Source organism: Stenella coeruleoalba (genome assembly GCF_951394435.1).
Source record: "Stenella coeruleoalba genome assembly, chromosome: 18".
Lineage (NCBI taxonomy): Eukaryota > Metazoa > Chordata > Mammalia > Artiodactyla > Delphinidae > Stenella > Stenella coeruleoalba.
The window spans coordinates 11,937,397-11,956,144 of record NC_137164.1 but is presented as its reverse complement, the minus strand read 5'-3'; the positions used below and the strand labels follow the sequence as shown (position 1 = coordinate 11,956,144).

Sequence of the window (18,748 nt, the reverse complement as noted above, 5' to 3'; positions counted from 1 at the left end):
TTTCAGATCCATTCACTACCCTAGGTTCTAAGGACATGAAATGAATAGTTCCTGCCCTTGAGGTATGCTTATAGTTGACCATTCAGTATAGCTGAGTAGTCAGTCATTGGCTATTTGTAACCTTTATTTATCTTCTCATACATGACGGCATGTTCTCTTTGCCCAGACATTAATTGTGTGATGCTTCTGCTTTTTTCCTTCTCTTTCAGACAAAAATAGACCTCTTATTAGTTGGCGATGTCACTGTTCAGTACCTGGCTGATATTGTACAGAAATTCTTTTCAAATTTAGCAAAAATCACCGTCATCATTAGTGATGTGAAGACGGTAGCAGCACTTGTGGATGATTGCACGTTCAACATGGTTTTTCTGAAGTTGACCTCTTTACCAACTGCCGAGGAGCTGGAAGCTGTCAGATTAATTAGGTAAACTCCAAAATCTTGACTCTATTATCTTTAGAATAGTTTTTTTTTTTAAAGATTTTTTTTTGATGTGGATCATTTTTAAGTCTTTGTTACAATATTGTTTATGTTTTATGTTTTGGTTTTTTGGCCATGAGGCATAGGGGACCTTAGCTCCCCAACCAGGGATTGAACCTGCACCTTCTGCATTGGAAGGCGAAGTCTTAACCGCTGGACCGCCAGAGAAGTCCCTAGAATAGTTTTTATTAAAACCTGCTTCTATAAAAATTCTTAAAAGATGATACAATTCTACTTTAATTTTTAAGATGACGGATATTTTCAAGGGCAGAATCTCTATATATGTTTTTGTTCTTCCTGCCAGTTTGACCTACTTTTATAAGAATTAACATTTTAACTTAAAAGTAATAGGTGTGGGTGAGGATATAAGAATTAATTGGTCATAGAAATTTATTTGGTATATAATGCTTCCCATAATTCAGTAGGTATTCCTTTTTAATAACTATGTCATTAACATGGCGTATTGTTTCAGAGTTCATTAATTCTTATAGTAGACACTAAAGCAGGTGAGCACTTGTATCTCTGGGTCATGATAGCTCTGGGCTGAAGGTGTCTCTTTCAAGAGATGTCCTAATGTGAAAGAGCCATGAAGCTCTCTGGATCCGCTGAGTCCAGGTCAATACCATGTCCATTATTATTTTCTTTTCTTTAAATTTTATTTATTTATTTATTTATTTTTGGCTGCATTGGGTCTTCGTTGCTACGCACAGGCTTTCTGTAATTGTAGTGAGCAGGGGCTTCTCTTGTTGCAGAGCACAGGCTCTAGGCGCATGGGCTTCAGTGGTTGTGGCTCACGGGCTCAGCAGTTGTGGCTCACGGGCTGTAGCACGCAGGCTCAGTAGTTGTGGTGCACGGGCTTAGTTGCTCCGTGGCATGTGGGATCTTCCCAGACTAGAGCTCGAACCCATGTCCCCTGCATTGGCAGGCGGATTCTTAACTGCTGCACCACCAGGGAAGCCCACATGCATTATTCTTGTTTCACCCGGTAGTTCCATAGAAGTTATGCTGCTGTTTGACCCACTCAACTCTGGAGATCTGGAGTCTAGAGGTGAAAGATTTTGGTTCTTCCGTGCCTGTTTACATAGGATTTTGAGCCATTTAGGATGTTTTTAAACAGGGTTAGGTGAGATTGAATGTGTTTCCCTTCTGTGAGACTTGATGAAGTGTAATTGTAGATACTATTGGAATATATAAGGACTTCTCATAATTAGAGGAGAGGACTTCCTAGACCAAAGGAGAAAGTTCAGAGAAATATTGTGATTCCAGAATAAAAAGGACCAAGCATATTATGTTAGGGGAAAAGACAGGTGGGACTGGGAAGAAGCCAGAGACACTGGGTTACTTGTTAAAGACAGACAGAAAGACACTGCTCCTGGGGTTTCTTAGAACGGTTGGTCTTCTGCATTTCTTTGGCCTTCTACTGGGAATATGAACTCTAGACAAACCAGGCAAATTACCTCAAAGAGGATTTCACTTCTAAAACATGTTGTTGTGAACGATCTTCCTTCTGAAGATATGCCTATTTTATTAATATACCTTTTCAAAAAATCTATTGATAGAGTACCTCTGATTGGAGGCTTATAGTAATATCTCATTTGTATAGTATTAATATTTAAAAAAAATTTACAACACCTTTATGAGGGAGGTAAGGCAGGGTTCATCGTTCCTACTTGGCAGATTAGAAACCTGAGGCTGAAGTGACTTGCCTGAGACCACATGGCTTGTTTTCACAAAACTCAGACTAGAACTCTTCACTCTTCCCTTCGTGTTCTTTCTAAAAGTCTGTAATCATTTGGCTTCTGTATTGAAGCCCCTTTTACAATTCGGACATGCCATAGATGCCAGACTTACTTTAACCTAAGCGTTTCATTTTGGAGGAGCAGTGGACAAGCTGCTGTGACTGACCTCTCTCCATTCCAGCAGCAGGAGTCCAGCCGTGCCTCCCCAAATGTGGTAAAGGCTTTGTGTTCGCTCATGATCGAGGCTACATTTTGAACAGGATAAGATTAAAGTTCTGTTTAAGAACAAGCTTTATGTCTAGTCACAGTTGTTAGCAGTTGGGAGGGTAGAGGAGAGAACCTCTGTCTGACACTCCCCTCTGTGGATTCTCCCCACGGCTGCTTTCTTTGTCTGAATAACATAGCTTAAGATGTGTTAGCAGAGAGAAGAAGATAGATGAAGGAAATAAATGTACAGACAGGCATATGGTAATTCTGTTGTTTTGCTGTAAAAGCATTTCTTTGAAAAGAAAAAGAGAATAATTCATGGAATACACCTGGTTTTCTTTTTTGGTCTCATTATACGTATCCGGTATACGTCTTGACTAATAGCAGGTATTCAGTACTTTGCTCTAGGTGTGGGTGGGCGACCATGCTGTTCTAGGGCAGACCATGAGTTCTAGCTTTTGCGTTTCTCTCTGAAAAAGGGACAGAGCTTTCTTTGTGGAAGCTTTGCCTTTCCTGATACTGGACTTAGAGGCTAGAAATGTCTCTGAAATTCCCTTTCTTGCCCTCAGAATTGTTATGAGTTGATGACTTACGAATTATTTAAACCCTTATGGAGCATATTTATATTTTGAGGCTATAGTTTTTCTTAGGATGATGAGTCTCATGAACATCTTGCCCTATTTATAAGGCATTTAAACCTTTATCTTTCCTACAGCACTCTATCTTTTGAGTTTGGGCTAATATTTAATGACTAAGCCAATATGAAGAGTTTTGGCTTAGCTTTTTAATGCTGTATTTTAGATTTTTTTCCCCCTTAGAGCTTTGTTGTTTTGTTATATCTCAAAATCTGGATAGGTTCAGGAAAATATACAAGTATTTACCTTACTCCTCTCTGGTCCCTTTTTATGCCCTGCCAGTGAGTGAAGAACTCACTGTAGAATAAAAGTGGTCCACGTTGATTTTCAGTATCAGAGCACATGATCACAAATCTATGTATATCTGTAAGACATACGGATTTTTATTGAAACTAAGAATGAAGTATAGTGTGTCAGCTATCATACTAAGCTTCTTTTAGGATAAAATGCAAGCAGGCTCCTTGAAAAGATTTTAAAATTTATTCTTATAGAAGAACTGTGGTTTTAGCTTGGAGCTAATCATTAATCAGTTTTAATCATTTGTAAAAATAATGGTACCTTATAGCCTGACATCCTCAAGAATTACAGCACATCTCAATTATAGGTTGACATTGCTGGTAGTACTCCCTAATTTGATTTCATTTCATGAACACATTTTTATTGAGCCAGATGAACTCAGACACCACCCAGTGGTAAAATATTTTAAGATCGTCTCAGGATTCATGTGCTTGGTTCCAGAATTTCAGGAGTATTTGACCCTTCTTTCAGGTCAGTTCTCAAAACTGAACCACATTCAAAGTGTAGATACTTGGTAATTCAGATGCATCCTGGCACTACCTTACAAAGGTTAATACAGAACATTAGAGTATGTTCCAAGCTCATCCACAGTGTATGGATCCTGTTTGCCATTGTGATTTTCTGGTCCATGAACTGTGTCTGCAGTTCCTCAAACCCTGTAATTCTCGTGAGCTCAGAGCAGTGCAGCGATAGGAAAGGAACGCAGAATGTGGTTCCGTCTGCTCAGTCGGCAAATCAAGTTTGAATCTGATTTTATTTTTTCCCATGTCGATTCGCTTGTCTGATCAGTTAACTTATTGCGTCACCAAGAAAATCCAATCTTGTGAGCCACAAGGGTCTAACAAGTTGTCCTGCTATGTCCCCAATTCCAGAACATCCTTGACTTGACAGTGCTACTCAGTAAGTCTGATCAGCCAGTTTGCATTACCTGAATACTTGACATAAACACTATAACAACAAAACATCTAAGTAGTTTTACTAAAAACATTATTCTATAAATAGGAACTGAGGGACATTCTAGATGTTTATTGTTTCTAGCATCATGTCATGTGGTGAACCTGACTTAGAAGGGTCACAGCAGAAACTCTCCTGACAAAAAGCATAGTGGGGATGGGGCACACCAACCTTCACTATTGACCAGAATCAACTCAGAACTTCACTGCATTTTATCACAGGTGCCCTGTTAGTAGCAAGTGAACTCAGTGTTTTCATATTTACAGTAAAACTCTTAATTTTCTCACTGAAAATGGTTGTTTTAATTCATTAAGTAATTAATAAAGGATATTATTTGTTATAAGTCCCAAATAGACCACACCAAGTTAATTTGGCTGCTTTGGGCCCAAGGTTGCATAATGGATAACCATACTCAAGAAGGATGCAACCCAAAAATGACACTGGCTTTTGTCTTTTGACGTCCCTGTGCCTGTAAACGAAGTGCCTTTAGAAACCCCGGCTTCATAGGGACTTATAAGAACATTTTGGTCCTCCTATTAGATGACAAATTTCAGCGGCCAGCCAGATCTTTCCTGAGGTTCTTTGATCATCAGAGTGTACAATTCAGTTCAAAACACTTTTATATGATTTTTTTTTCCAGCTACCAGACTTAGGGGTGGAGACAAGGCTGGGAATGGCCACTGCTGCAGTTTGAGCTTATGGCGGCCTCCAGTTCCAGAGACCACTGGGCATAGGCTAGGAGTGGACACTAGAACATCAATATCCAATCTCGTATGAGCGTAGTCTCAGGATCCATCATGTCATTTAAACAGTGTATGCCGTGAAACAGGAGGATAAATAAATTGCCCCCCAGCAAACTGCAGATTTTTAAAACTCTGGAGACCTCAATTGAGAAGGTGTTTCTAAGGCCTCAGAACCTGCAATTTAGTTTTGGTATATGAAAGAAGTGGTATTAGTTGGGGTGGAGAAAGGAGATTTTTGTTGTGTTTTGGTGTTGCTTAGTTTTAAGGAACATTCATTCATTGGAAAGAGGACCTTTTTTGGTGATCCTGGAAACTGGAAACTCTGTTAGCTTATTAATTTGTACAGAATGTGGATGAGAAGCTGAGCTCTGGACCAGAGTGTTGGATTCTGGGAACTCTATTGATTGCTGGGGTTCCTGCACAATTAGGGCTTCACTGACAGAGGAAGTGTTTGGGTTGGTAATCGATTCTGTGCTAATGACAAAAGTCCAGGAATTCCAACTCTGTCTGATGTGAAGCTTGAAATTTGAAAGTCATCGGGGTATAAAAATCCATATATCCAAATCTAACCTATTTCCCTGTCAGTAAGATCAATTTTTAAAAAAAATAGACGCAGGATTATTTCCAAAAGCAAATAATCTGTTTTTTAAAAAATTCTATAATTCTAGAATATTTTAACTTACGATAACTTGTTTTTGTGAGTCCACAAAGTATTTTTTATTTCAAAAGCTGGACTGAACTACCCAATATGTTTCTATCTATTCAGTCTGTTTGTCCCTCCCACCTCATCCCATTATTCATACCCCTGTTATACCCCACGCTTTTTCATCCCTTACAAAATGAATGGGAAAGGTTCACACTGTGGACACTGACACACAGGCGTCATTCTCTCCTACGCACTTCCACGGTCCACACCCCACCGTGTGCTAAGGGGCCTTCCTTACTGCCACTTGAGTCTGCCTGTCGGATCCCATCCTCCCTCCTACTTGTGCCTATTTTGACGGCAGTACTTCTGCCTGAGCTTCTCATTTCCTCATAGAAATTGTGTTCTTTCCTCTCTTCTCTTTTACCCCAAATTCTCTTTCAGAATTCATAGAACACAAGCCTGAATAGAGCTCAATTGGGTGATTTGTCCCATTTTAGTAATATCCTATTGATACTTGTTTGACATAATTAACTTAGTAAATATTCTGAGTTATATATATATTTTAAATAAATTTATTTATTTATTTATGTCTGTATTGGGTCTTCGTTGCTGCGCACGGGCTTTCTCTAGTTGCGGCGAGCGGGGGCTATTCTTCGTTGCAGTGCGCGGGCTTCTCATTGCAGTGGCTTCACATGCTGCAGAGCACGGGCTCTAGGCGTGAGGGCTTCAGTAGTTGTGGCATGTGGGCTCAGTAGTTGTGGCTCGCGGGCTCTAGAGTGCAGGCTCAGTAGTTGTGGCGCACGGGCTTGTTTGCTCCGTGGCATGTGGGATCTTCCCAGACCAGGGCTCGAACCCATGTCCCCTTCATTGGCAGGTGGATTCTTAACCACTGTGCCACCAGGGAAGCCCTGGTCATTTGTTTTATAAAATTTCCCACATTCTGATTTCATCCCCATAGCATTTAAAAAAAAATATTCCTCTTTTCCTTAAATTTCTTGAAACTGGTGGTTAGATCAAGAATCTGGATAAGATTTTGGATCATTTAAAGCCAAGAACAAAAGTGATCCGTCTTACATTCTACCTAATACCTGGGCAGTATTCTCAAAACTGTCAAGATCATCAGAAACAAAGTCAGCAAAAGTGTCACAATGTAGAGTAGCCTAAGGGAGATATAATGACTGAATGTAATGTAGGATCCTGGATTGGATCCTGGCATAGAAAAATAAAGTACATTAAGGAAAACTAAGGAAATCAGAATAAAGAATGAACTTAATAATAATGTATCAATATTGGCTCATTAATTTGGAATATTTGGAAGTATTCCAAACTAATGTAAGATGTTAGCAGTATGGGAAATTGTGTTTGGGATACATGGGAACTCCACTATGTTCATATTTTTCCTGTAGATACAAAATTATTCTAAAATTAAAGTTTATTTTTAAAAAGTCACTTATTCTCTCACTTACCCCTTCCCCAGTTGTGGAGAGCCAGGCATTTGTGGTTGCCATAGAAATGAACCATAAAAAGACTGTTCTTATTAACAGACTGCACTCCTGCTCAGAGAAGCCAGGGGTATGTTTGACTGAAGACTCAAGTTTTGGATTTTCTTACCCATTAAAAGGAAATAGAGAAGCTAAAGCATCTATTATAAATAAAGCTTCAAACAGAGCAAGCGTCAGTTTCGGGAGAATGTTCTCCTCCCTCGTATTTTTCAAATAATCTGTAATTGTACTGTCCACCCCAGCCACACACTTCAGAAGCCTCTTCGTGCAACTGCAAGAAATAAAAACACAATCTCTTCTTTTATGAACTGTAAAAAAAAAAAAAAAAAAAAAAGTCCATCTTTTCCCTCACTGATTTGAGATGGTACTGTCACTAAACTTCCATATTAATGCCACCATTTTAAATTCTAATGAAATAAAGAAAGTCACTGTAGTGTAGTTCGTTTCTAATGAGCTAAATGTTTGAATCCCAATTTTTTGAACGATGATTTTGCTTCATTTTAAACTTTTTTTTTCCCTTTCAGATCTGGCAAGAAAAAAAATACACATTTGCTCTTTGTTTTTATAATCCCTGAGAACTTCAAAGGTATGTGCCTGTTGGATATATTATCTGCTTTTTCCCCAAATAGAAATCATGAGGTCAATATTTAATACAAAGATTCTTAGGTTGTCTTTCAGGTCAAGGAGCTGATATTACTTTATCTGAACCACTGACAATGGAAAAAATGAGTGTTGTGATAAAATACTGGAAAACATGTCTCTCAAATACTGGTGAGTGAAAAGCAGGTTTCCAAGGGTTAGAAAAATTCTAAGATTCTACAAAAGTTGTATTTATACATTTTCATGTTGGTTTTCCACTTATGCCTTTTATTTGTTAAGGATTAACTGTATGCTATATACATGTAATCCTTATTAAACATAGTGTGAAGAAAACAAGTGTGAATAAAATAAAGGGAAACATACGTTCTATACCTGTGAAGAAAAAGCTTGTCCTCAAAGGTTTAAAATGTGCACAAGGGACAAATGCAGTGTTGTGGTTAAGCACAGGTTTTTTTTGGTTTTGGGGTTTTTTTTTTTGGTAGCCTAGCTTCTTAGTCACTTGAATGGAATTATTCATGCTTTGTGCTGTATGATTGTCTAAAAGCCAGAGCCACTAACCTTGAGTTTTTGTGCTTTGCAAAACACTTGCATATAAATTATTTCACTTCTTTAAGTTAACAGAGTGGTTATCCTTTCTATTTTAGATTTTTAGACACAGATAATTAGTGTCAGTGCTTCAATGAGACCTCACATTTCTAAACTCTTCACCTGTATTGTATTATGTGTATTGCCAGCATCTAAACACTTAAGATAATTAAACTGCTTTAATTTGCCTTGTAAAAGGACAGACTCCAATTTCTGAAATTAAATTCTACTGGAATCATTGTTTGTCAGTGACTACTTATGATTTTTCTAGACCCAGGTTACTAGTAGGAAATCTTTTAAAATTAAGGTATTTTTCTTAAAATGGACCTGAAAGACGCTTTCAGGATTATCATGGATAAGCTCATACTCCAGAAGATACAAGATCAGTGCACCTCTCCTTTTTTTTTAATGTCCTTCTTCAGTATCTAGGCAAGATGACTGAGTCTGTTTTGTAACATCCCAATGGCTCCCATCCCCTGCAGGTGTCAGAGTTCTTCCTGGAAATGAAATGTGTAACTGTCTGGGACCAGAGTCCTTTTGCAGCCTCTTCTCATTTTGGTTCTCAGTGGAAATAGAGCAGCTGCTCATCACCACCTGTCTAGCACCCTTCTTATTGGTCCTAACCATGTCTCATCCAGTCATCTCAGCTCTGCTCTTAGGATGAGCAGCTGCAAAACAAACAAACAAAAACAACAGCAACAACAAAAAGCAAAAAAACCCAAAAAAACCCCACACCAAAAAACAACACAACCATCAGATGCTTTGACAATGCAGCTACTTACTGAAGACTCATACGCATTTTCTGTCTCTGACGTTTACCTGTAAATAATAAGTAAACTCGGTTGAATGCATTTTTAAGCACACCTATCACAAAGTTAGTAGAATCTGGTTGAAAGAGGATGCTGTGGAGTAACTTGTATGTAGTGGTTTAATTTTGCTTTCTCACCTGGGTAGTTCCATGCTTCACAGATTGAAATCTATAAAAATTGCTTTTTATTTAAAAAATGCTGCTTTATAAAATGTATTGAGTGAAACATGACAGCTATTTTTGATTAGGGTTTATATGCGTGATTAACATCATCCCCACCAGTGACTTTATAATTGAAATGGTTCCTCTTTTAAAACTTGCAGTTAAGAATGAAATTTCTGTGAAGCCTGAAGAACCTGAATTGCCCCTGCAGAAGTCCTGCAGTGAACACCTGAGATATTTTTCTGCTGATCTATTTGCTCGGTTAGTTTTTTTCACTTTTTCGTAGTAGCAATTTTTACTGTGTACATTTCATTAAAAAACATTTCTGGAGGGCTTATTGATTGTGTAACAGCAGCTCAAGTGCTGGGGGTGATGCAAAAGAAAGTAGCTACTTTGTGGAAGAGGGATGCAACCTGTACTATATTTCAGAATCCTGAGCTGGCACTGTGGGGACACATTACAGAAGTATCCAGCTAAATATAAGGAAGCACTTCATAACCACAGGGGAGCAGGTTGAATTGTAAGGTAGTAAGTTACCCATCACTGGGCATGTTAAAGTAGAGACTGGGTTAAATAAAAGCAGTGATGTTTCAAACTTTTAAAACAATGGAATCGTAAGCTGTTATCCATCTGCCAATAAGCTTCTCGCTAATGTCTTTTTTGAACTCATGAACCTACCCCACCAATTACTGAAAATAACCCTTAAAGATGGTCTCTTTGTCTCTGTCTCTTTGAGATATTAGAACTAGCATTTAAACCTGCATTGAACTGGGGGTCATTCAAACCCTTTCAATTCTAACACTGTATGCTTATAAAAATTCTATTTTAGTGAATTTCTTTGTTTCACTTGAAGCTGATTTCCAAGGAGATTTTAAATAGAGCATAGGGCTATAAAGAATGGACACAAGTGTTGAGAACATGGATGATGATGGTGAGAATTTTGAGTTAGTCACTTCCAGAATTTGTAGAATGTGACCGTCAACTTATTTTGAACAGGGAAGAGACCTGGCAACCAATAAGCATGGTTAAACCAAAGATGCACTTACTTAAGTAGTACAGAGATAGCAACAGCTTTCTTTATCTTATTTAGCATTTCAACCTCAAAGAAATTTACCGTATTAAACTTTTTCTGGGATATGGGGTTGGGAAGGGTTTTGGAAGGCCTTGTGATTTTCTTGTATTACTTACAACTTATTTTTGAGCCCTACTCATCTTGTATCTTTGCTCTTCCTCAGAATCCTACTACTATAACTAAAAGTCAATTTTCAAATCAAGTTATATCCCTTGTGATAAAGGAGATAATATTAGTTTGTAAGTTTTTTAGGGAAATTTTTTTTTTTAATCAAATCAATGAAAATTCCTGGAGAAGTTCTAGAAAAATGGTCAAGCCAGAAAATGTCCATTAAATGACAATTTTTTTACATGGAGGTAACCTGCCGGTTGCTCATCAAGCTGCAGTAGTGTATCTTGGCCCTCTAATCCCTCGTGCTTTTCCTGTAATGTACCTTTAGATACAGTCATGTAATTTGGAATACTCATACTCAGTGAGGTTAGAATATTTTAGTCCTGCTTGTATCTGTTATTCTTTATCAGTATATTTTATTTTATTATTTATTTATTTATTTATTTATTTTTGCGGTACGTGGGCCTCTCACTGTTGTGGCCTCTCCCATTGCGGAGCACAGGCTCCGGACGCGCAGGCTCAGCGGCCGTGGCTCACGGGCCCAGCCGCTCCGGGGCATGTGGGATCTTCCCGGACTGGGGCACGAACCCGTGTCCCCTGCATCGGCAGGCAGACTCTCAACCACTGCGCCACCAGGGAAGCCCTATCAGTATATTTTAGAATCTTGATCAGTCATTGAATTTATGATGACCTTGACAATAAATTCTTTTGAAATAAACTATTCTGTACCAAATACATAGGGTAAAATGGTTTGATATTTACTGCACCTTTGTATAAAGCTAGGGACTTAGAGAAGCATCCTTTGATTAGTGTATTGGTGCTTATTGTTTACTATTGCCTGACAATTTTCCTCTTTATATGGTATGATTTTCTCTTGTTTCTAGCTCTGAATCTCTAAGAAATGACATTGGGTTTGAATTAAAGGATCCGTTGTCAAATTTCGAGAAAAACAAAAAGATTTCTGTTCTTCACTCAAGCAAGGAAAAGCTGAGAAGGTGAATTTTGTTACAGCCCCCTTTTTAGCATCGTTCCTTTGTAGGAAAAAATTGCTTCCATGAATTTCGTAACTTTTTATAATATTGTCAAAAGTCGGTGCGAAACTAGTAAATCTGGCAGCTGGGGAAGGTCTGGAACTGGTCCCTGCAATACATGCTACTCACTCATTCATTCATTTAGTCATTCAGCAAGTAGCTGTGAGTGTCTAATATGCCAGAATATGATTCGAGAACTGAGGTAAAAAATAAATTGTTGCCTTCAAGGAGGTCTTAGTCTAGTGCTTAGACAGACTTCTAAATAGGCTGTTAAATAGGAAATTATGTTTTAATAAATATCATGATAGAAAAGAACACACAGTAGGACATGAGGAAAGTTACCTAAGACAGAATGAGGAGGCAGGAAGGCTTTCTCGAGAAGACGATAGCTAAATTGAGCTTTAAACAAAAATTGGTTTAGTTTGGTTTAGAAATCAGTGAAGGATGTTTCAAATGGCAGGAGTAGCAGGTACAGAGGCCGGCAGTGTAAGAAAGTACAGTGAATTTGTGGAACTGCTGGTGTTTTCATAGAGTTGGCCATAAGGGTGCAAGTGGGAAGGGGCAAGAGATGAGAGGTAGTAGGTAAGGGCTGGGTATGTCCTGTTAAGGAATTTGAATTTCATCCTGACCTGTTCATCCTGCACTAAAGGATTTTAGCAAAGGTATGATATGATAAGATCTGTACCTTAGAATGAACGCTTGAGCAGGATGTTAGGGAGTGAATTGAATCTGGAGGCCAGGGGAGTCTGTAATAAGAAGTGATGAAATCCTGAACTATGGTGTTAGAAATGGGATAGTGAGAAGTAAGCCAGTTCTAAGTATATGAAATAGGTAGAATCAGCGTGAACGTGGCTGAAGGAGAAGTCAGGTGTAACTTCCAAGTTGATGGTGGAGCCACCGACTGCCTGGGAAGTACAGTGGAATGCAGGCTGGGGGTGGGAGGTGAGTTTTGCTCTTGCTGCGTTTATATGGAGCTTCCCAGTAAGGAATTGGCCCTTAGGTTCTAGAGAAGATCCAGGCTAGAAACAGGGATTTGAGAGCTCTCAGGATACAGCATCTATTTGAAGCGGTGGATGCAGGATGGATATAATGACTTTGAAAAGCACGTAGGGAAGAGACAAGTGGGGAAGAGGCCCTTGGGGAAAACCTCAATATTTAAGGTCCAGGCAGCCGAGAAGAGATCAGGGGAAAAAGAGTTTCTAGGAAGATAAGAAGACGACCGGGAAGGAGTGGTATTGAGGAGAACAGGGGAGGAGAGAGTTTCCTAAAGGAGTGTGTTCAGCAATATCGCATGACACAGAGATTAAGTAAGGGAAGAACTGACAATTGACTGTGTTTAGCAAAACCTAAATGTCACTGACCTTGGCAAAAATAATTCCCTTGGCGTGGTTAGGGAACAAGTGCCGTTGCAGAAAGATGGAGAATGAAAGGTGGGGATATGCAGATGAAAGGAAGGAGGAAAGGAAGGTGTGTGGTCTATAAAAGGGAATTTAGGGGAGAATGAGAAATTTTGATAAGGCTGGGCCAGACTTGAATATGTTCATATTTATCTTCCAAAAGAAGACAGCTGCAAGAGAGACAGAGGTCTTAAAGATACTCATGTTTTGGTCATCTGTGGCTGCTTAAAAAATGAGACTGAAGTTGATTGGCTTGATACGTGGTTTTATGGGTTAGCAGTTTGAGCAGGACTCAGCTAGGCAATTCTTCTGCCTATGTGACATTAACTGGGGTTACTTGGTAGCCTTCAGCTGGAGGATGGTCCAGTCAGGAGGGTCTGGGGCCTTTGCAGGGATGGCTGGAAGGCTGAACACAGCCGGGGCTCCCCAGCCTGCTAGTCTCAGGGTTGTCAGACTTCTTCCATGGCAGCCCAGGGCTCCTAGAGAGAGTGTTCCAGGGGGCAGGAAGAGGAAGCTGCGCTCTCACATGGCCTGGGACCAGAAACTGGCCCAGTGCCACTTCTACCATATGCTCTTGGTCAGAGCAGTCACAGAGCCTACCCAGGCCTAAGGGAAGGGTATATAGACCCCACCTCTCAGTGGGAGGAATGTCAAAGAATTTTAGTTCCCTTCAGGCAATGAGGGGCACTGGCAATGGATTTACATCCCTGAAGAGGCAGAAGGCTTTGGAATGTAGAACCAGGTGGAAGAACACCTCTTCCACTGAAAATGGAGAGAAGGAGTTAAAGCTAAGTGTGGATAAAGATGAGTCTTTTTGTTTGTTTTTTTCGTGCCCTGTGTTCTCTGCCTTCCCCAGCCGTCCCCTTCTAGAGTGTTTGTGTTCTCCCAGCTGGTGCCTGGCCTGGACTTTCTTTCTTTCTTTTTTTTTTTTTAACATCTTTATTGGAGTATAATTGCTTTACGATGGTGTGTTAGTTTCTGCTGTATAACAAAGTGAATCAGCCACACCTATACACGTATGACGCAAGAGGGAAAAGATGAGTCTTTTGATGGGGCCAGAAAGGAGGAGGAAGTTGATCATTTCTGCCGAATGTGCTCCATCGTCTGCTGAAGATTAGTGGGAAAATGGTGTGGTTTTGGGCTTGATGAGATGGGCTGGTAGATGGGCTAGTCTGGTCCAAAAGGCCTTCACTCATATGTCTGCTGCTTTAGCCAAGAGGAGACTTAGGGCCTGCTGGCCAGGCTATCCTATAGAGTTCACTAATCTGCAGTGAAATGAGAAAAATACAGTGCAATGAGTATTTTTAAAGCTATATTTTATATAGCGTATTCTAAGATTGTGTTTTCCATACTTTATTTGATGTTAAAATCATGGTGATATTAGTAAATGGTTTGCAACAAAATGTTATTGGGAGATGGTACCTTTCTTTCATTATTTTTCATGTCTGAATCGAATGTTGGCAATCCTTTATTGGTCCCCCAAAGTTCTGTGTTGTTTTTCTTTTTTAATTTTAGTGGTTGATGAAAACTAAAATCTGAGAACCACTAGTCTAGAGGACTACAAAGATGCTTTGGGGGGTGTCCGCCCCTGTTGCATTATTTAAAGGGCTAGAAATCTTTGTTTCCCAGAAAGAAAAGCTGTAACCAGGAACTGACCCCTCCACTTAGAGATTTGCTTGGGAGATACCAGAAAGTAACAATCCGTCCCTAATTACTTTATGCCATTTCCTCTTCTTAACTCTTCTGATTATGGCTGTGAATCTTAAAATAGATGCTTCTAGTCTATTTCTCTTCCTTTTTCTCCTCCTCCTCCCAGTCAGCTGCTTTACTTATGGTTTTGTCTTTTTTGCTTTGTTTTGCTCTTTTTTGTTTTTAAGCAGCATAGGTAACATGATATTTGCTAATGTTGAGGAAATAATGATCCCAGCTGATGGTTTTGAATACTTGCATTTGGGAATTTCTTTTTTAAACAACTCTACCATCTGTTTTTTTTATTAGAACAGATTAATAAAAATTGGCTAATACTAATATTCTTGATGAAATCCCTTTCATTACGCATGTTTTAAATATATAAATATGTCTTTATCTTGGTAAGGTGTATACTTTGCAGTGCGATACCTTCATTTTGTTTGTGTATCTGTGAGTCCAAAATGGTGGCGGTTTAATCATTTTCAGGATGTCACTCACTTGAAGTGAAAGTGAGTTTTGCTGCAGTTTCTCACAAATGAAGGCTTTTCCAGGGCTGGAAAGACTTTTCAAGTGTTAGAAATTTAAGGAAGGTAGAATAGGAAGTTCTCAGAGGGTCTTAAGTCATATGTGGCCAAGAGACCTCTCTCTGTGAGTTCTTGATTGCCTGAGACACATTGTACAGAGGAGAGACCAAGGACACAGTTTGGACCAAGACCTTTGGCTTTAAATGCCATTCAGCCTCTTAGAATCACTTTTAGCTGGTTCTTTCCCTGATTTATTTGGACTGGGTCATAACCAAGCTGGCTTCTGTGGTAGATGACAAAAACAAAACACATTTTTGCCTGTTGTTGCCTATTGCTGCTTCCATACACAAAGGAAAAAGAAAACAGCAGGACCCTGTGGGGCCCCTGAGCTGGGTATCCTACTTTTTTGAGCCAACATTAACATCCTTCACAAAGGTTCTCTAACACCATATACAAAAATAAACTCAAAATGGTTTAAAGGCCTAAATATAAGACTGGATACTACAAAACTCCTAGAGGAGAACATAGGCAGAACACTCTTTGGCATAAATCACAGCATTAGTTTTTTGGGATCCGTCTCCTAGAGTAAGGGAAATAAAAACAAAAATAAACAAATGGGACCTAATTAAACTTAAAAGCTTTTGCACAGCAAAGGAAACCATATACAAAATGAATAGACCACCTATGGACTGAGAGAAAATATTTGCAAATGATGCTACCGACAAGGGGTTAGTTTCCAAAATATACAAACAGCTCATACAGCTTAATATCAAAAAAACAAACAACCCAATCAAAAAATGGACAGAAGATCTAAATAGACATTTCTCCAGAGAAGACATAACAGATGGCCAGCGGGCACATGAAAAGATGCTCAACATCCCTAATCATTAGAGAAATGCAGATCAAAACTACAATGAGGTATCACCTCACACCAGTCAGAGTGGCCATCATTAAAAAGTTTACAAACAATAAATGCTGGAGAGGGCGTGGAGAAAAAAGAAACCCTCTTACACTGTTGGTGGGAATGTAAGTTGGTGCAGCCACTATGGAGAACAGTGTGGAGGTTCCAGCAGTCCCATTCCTGGGCATATATCTGGAGAAAACTCTACTTTGAAAATATACATGCACCCCAGTGTTCATAGCAGCACTATATACAATAGCCAAGACATGCAAGCAACCTAAATTTCCATCAACAGGTGAATGGATAAAGAAGATGTGGGGTGTGTGTGTGTGTGTGTGTGTGTGTGTGTGTGTGTATGGTGGAATATTACTCAGCTATAAAAAGTGAAATAATGCCATTTGCGGCAACATGGATGGTCCTAGAGATTATCATATTAAGTGAAGTAAATCAGATAAAGACAGATATGATATTACTTATATGTGGAATCTAAAATAATGATACAAATGAACTTATTTACAAATCAGAAATAGACTCACAGGCTTAGAAAACAAACTTATGGTTACCAAAGGGGATAGTGGAGAGGGGGAGAGATAACTTAGGAGTTTGGGATTAACAAACTGTGTCTTCTTTTAGTCTAAAATTAGATGACAGTATCAGATTAAAATATCTGTTACTGTTGGTTGTTTTAACTCAAATTTTAGGGGTTTTTTTTGGGGGGGAGAGTAAAACAGGCTCTTCACTGTTTACAAAGTTATTTATGAGTTGCAAAAATTCTCTATGTTTTTCTCTGTATTACCATGTTTTTCTCCTGTACTCTTCCATTCATCTTGACTGCCACAGTCAGACAGAAAGTACAAGAACACTTTGCTTTTGCACCTGTAGTGAAAACCTTAGCAGCAGACATAATCATTCCAGGTCTGTCAGATAAATGCATACTTTTGGTATTTAAAATGTTCAACTTATCAGAATGATGTAATAATCACAAGTAGCAAGTGATTATGTATTTGAAGCAAAAATTCACAAAATTAAACGGACAGATATTGTATTTGAAGCAAAAATTCACAAAATTAAAGGGTCATATTGACAAGCATTGTTGGAGATTTCACATCCCTCTCTCAGCAATTGATACAACAGCTGGACACCAAAAATCAGTCAGATACAGAAGGTGTGAGCCCTGTTAACCAGCTTGACCTGGTAGATGTATGTAAAACACCATACCCAGCACGGCAGCGGAATACCCATTCTTTTCAAAGGCGTATGGTACATTCACTTAGATAAACTGTATGCTGGGGGGTATAGTACATTTCAGTGCATTTTAAAAAGTTGAATTCACAAGGAGTATGTTCCTTGACTACAATTAAGTTAAATTAGAAGCCAATAAGAATTTGATATAAAGAAAAACCTCAAATATCTGGAAATTTAAGAACACACTCCTAAATAATCCATGGGTAAAAGAAAATAATCACAAGAAAAATTAGAAAATATTGCAAATTGAATGATTATGATAATAGAATATTTCAAAATTTGTGAGATGCAGTTAAAGCAAAGCTTATGGCAAACATTTTGGCTTTATTTTTTTAAAGTCTTTATTGATTTTGTTACAATATTGCTTCTGTCTTACGTTTGGTTTTTCGGCTGCAAGGCATGTGGGGTCTTAGTTCCCTGACCAGGGATTAAACCCGCACCCCCTGCTTTGGAAGTCGAAGTCTTAACCACTGGATTGCCAGGGAAGTCCCAACACTAGGGCTTTAAATGCTTATATTAGAAAAGGCAAAAGATCTAAAAATCAGTGACCTAAGGGTCCATTTTAAGGGGCTAGAAAAAGTAAAATGAAGTAAATCCAAAGTAAACAGAAAGGGGAGGGAGGCAGGCAGGTGAGGAGAGAGACAAAACATTTTACCAATATCATGAATGAAAGAGGAATTACCTCTACATATCCAATAAACATATAATATAAAAGGGTATATTTTAACTAATTTTATGCCAATAAACTTAGGTGAAATGGACAAATTTTTGAAAAACACAATTTACCAAAACTGATACTAGATGAAGCAGAAGATCTGAATAGCCCTCTATATTAAAGAAATTGAACTTACTAGAAAACAAAAAAGTACCAAAGAGAAAACGCCAAACTCAGATGGTTTTACTGATGAATTCTGTTAAAAATCTAAAGAAGAGGTAATAACCAGTCTTAAATTTTACAGAAAATGGAGGGAGAACAATTCCTAACCCATTTCATGATGCCAGCATAACCCTAAACCTGATAAAGATATTATAAAAAAAGAAAATTACAGACCAGTATCTCTCATGAACAGAGACATAAAAATACTTAACATAATTTTAACAAATTGAATGAAGTAATAGATAAAGATACAATGTGTCGTGACCACACTGGGTTTATCCTAGAAAAGCAAGGCTGATGTAACGTTCAAAAATCAATCGATATAATTCACCACATTAAACACAATGAAGGAGAAAACAATAGAGTAACAGATTCTGAAAACTTATTTGACAACATAAGATTAAAAGACAAAAAACCAATCTTCCAGCAAAATAGATACGGAAGAGAATTTCCTGAATCTGTTAAAGGGCATCTATGAAAAACCTATAGCTAACATTGTACTTAATGATGAGATTTTGACCATTTGTTCCTTAAAAAGATCTGGA

At 38.5% G+C, this 18,748-nt stretch overlaps 1 protein-coding gene across 1 annotated transcript in view; it reads left to right on the top strand.

Annotated features, from left to right (window-relative positions):
- The window catches only part of SOHLH2 (spermatogenesis and oogenesis specific basic helix-loop-helix 2), a 40,948-nt gene that overhangs the window by 9,380 nt on the left and 12,820 nt on the right, over nt 1-18,748 (top strand). The window contains exons 2-6 of the mRNA XM_079903430.1: nt 210-424; nt 7,726-7,787; nt 7,868-7,972; nt 9,518-9,617; nt 11,424-11,534. Coding sequence (XP_079759556.1) covers nt 210-424; nt 7,726-7,787; nt 7,868-7,972; nt 9,518-9,617; nt 11,424-11,534 — 593 coding nt within the window. The remainder of the gene's footprint in view (nt 1-209; nt 425-7,725; nt 7,788-7,867; nt 7,973-9,517; nt 9,618-11,423; nt 11,535-18,748) is intronic.